This window comes from Neodiprion virginianus, chromosome 3 (genome assembly GCF_021901495.1).
Source record: "Neodiprion virginianus isolate iyNeoVirg1 chromosome 3, iyNeoVirg1.1, whole genome shotgun sequence".
Lineage (NCBI taxonomy): Eukaryota > Metazoa > Arthropoda > Insecta > Hymenoptera > Diprionidae > Neodiprion > Neodiprion virginianus.
This window is the reverse complement of record NC_060879.1, coordinates 4,955,483-4,957,244: the sequence shown is the minus strand read 5'-3', so window position 1 is coordinate 4,957,244 and position 1,762 is coordinate 4,955,483. Positions and strand designations below refer to the sequence as shown.

Sequence of the window (1,762 nt, the reverse complement as noted above, 5' to 3'; positions counted from 1 at the left end):
GAGTAGATCATTGATCTGTTTCCACCTTACGTAAGTAAACGTGGGTGCTGCGGACGCTTTGAAAGAAATGAAAAATGGAGCGACGGTGGCGGTTTGACGTGTCAGAGATAGAAAACAGGCCAAAGAACTCGACGAAAAGGTAGTGTGAAAAAAATGTTGCCCTTTGAATTCTTAAAAACCCAGAAATTCCACACATTCTGAAAGAGAGTCTTCCTATCTAATCGAAACTGCTAGTTTGAGCTACACTGCTGCATTTTCATGTACTCCAGGTCTTCCGTTCGCAAGGTTCCAGCCTTGAGGAATCCCTTCAAGTTCGGTGCGTGTTCGTACAAAATTTTCGAACGCTCCAAAGATACCTCCTTCAGACGTTCAACTTCCCGCTGATCATCCTGTCTCTGTATCGCCTGCGTGAGGAGTACCTCTTCGGCGTGAAGTGCTCGCTGCTCATCTCGCACCGTCTTCAAATCCCGGCCATATTGAAGACCTTGGACAAAAAATAATCGAACAATCAGGGAAGCAGGTGTAAAACGTTTCTTATACATCTTCCGGGCAGACCTGCACCGTGTTTCACTACCTCTTCGACGACGCTCGTCCGATTTTTCACTCTCCTTTTTATCCGCCGCCTCGGACTGCTCGACGAGGTACTTTCCGAAGGCTGCGTCGACGGCCAAAGACTTCGCCCTGCTCTCGGAAACTAGTACTTTTTGCCGTTCCATGTCAGCCAGCAGCTCTCTTTTGACGGCCTCTTTTCTCGCCGCAGCATCCTTCAGCTCCATGGCAACCTTGCTGTTCCACTCCTCGTCAAAGAGCTCGTTGACAATATCCTCCTTCTCGTTCCTCCTCGTCTCATCATCCAACATACGTCTGGCGGTCCGTTCCATAATTTCCTCTCTAACGTCTGACTTGCCAGCTTTGACAACGGCTCGATTCTTCTCCTCGGCCTCTTTTTTCGCTATGATTTTAGCCTGCCGACTGAACTCATCCAGCAGTGCCTCCCGCTCCTTGGACTTCCACGTTTTCATCGCTCGAAAAAAGGCCTCCCTCTCTGCCTGGATCCTCGCGGTTTTCTCCTTCTTCTCCGATGCGGTATCCACGTCCTCGTTCCGAAGGACCTCGCTTATCTGCTCGACGATTTTACGCTCTCTGTGCCATTCCTCGGTCCGCTGACGCCGCATAGTTTCGTTCACTACGAGCTGATCCTGCAGCGCGTTTCGATACCTCATATTTTTATCGCGCTCAACGGCAGCCAGGTGCTGGTCAAACGCGCCGTCGTTGTACCATCGGGACCTCATAACGGATGTCTGATATTCTCGATACTTTTCATCGGCTCGAATCGCTTCACGTTCTCGCAATTGGACTTGAGCCGACTTCGCTGCGTAAGATGATTTCAACTGCGACTCGAGTTCCTTCAACTCGATATTCTGGTCCCGGATCACCTGGCGATGCTTTAGCGCCCGAATTTCGTCGTCTGTTAAGATGGGACGTACATTTTTTAACTCCCTATTGTTATCACCTGAATTTAAAATAACTAAGGTCCGATGGACAAGTTAGACACATATAGGAATGTGTACGAGACGCCCTCTTTGGATAACGAGCCTACTATGGCCGACGCAAGCCGGCGTCACTTGTTTAAAACGAACTCCTGTCAATCTTTATTCGGATGAAACGGACGATCAACTTTGTAAAGGTACCGCACTGTTTTAATGCACGGCAGGACTCTGCCGATTAAACAAAACTATGTATGAACGATTCTTACTTCTCA

The 1,762-nt window shown here is 48.9% G+C and overlaps 1 protein-coding gene across 1 annotated transcript; it reads right to left on the bottom strand.

Moving 5' to 3' along the window:
* Positions 1–230: 230 nt before the first annotated feature.
* LOC124301023 (meiosis-specific nuclear structural protein 1-like) lies at positions 231–1,292 on the bottom strand. Its single transcript, XM_046755655.1, has one exon. It carries the CDS (start codon positions 1,290–1,292, stop codon positions 231–233), a length of 1,062 nt encoding a protein of 353 aa, XP_046611611.1.
* Between the last annotated feature and the right edge of the window lie 470 nt (positions 1,293–1,762).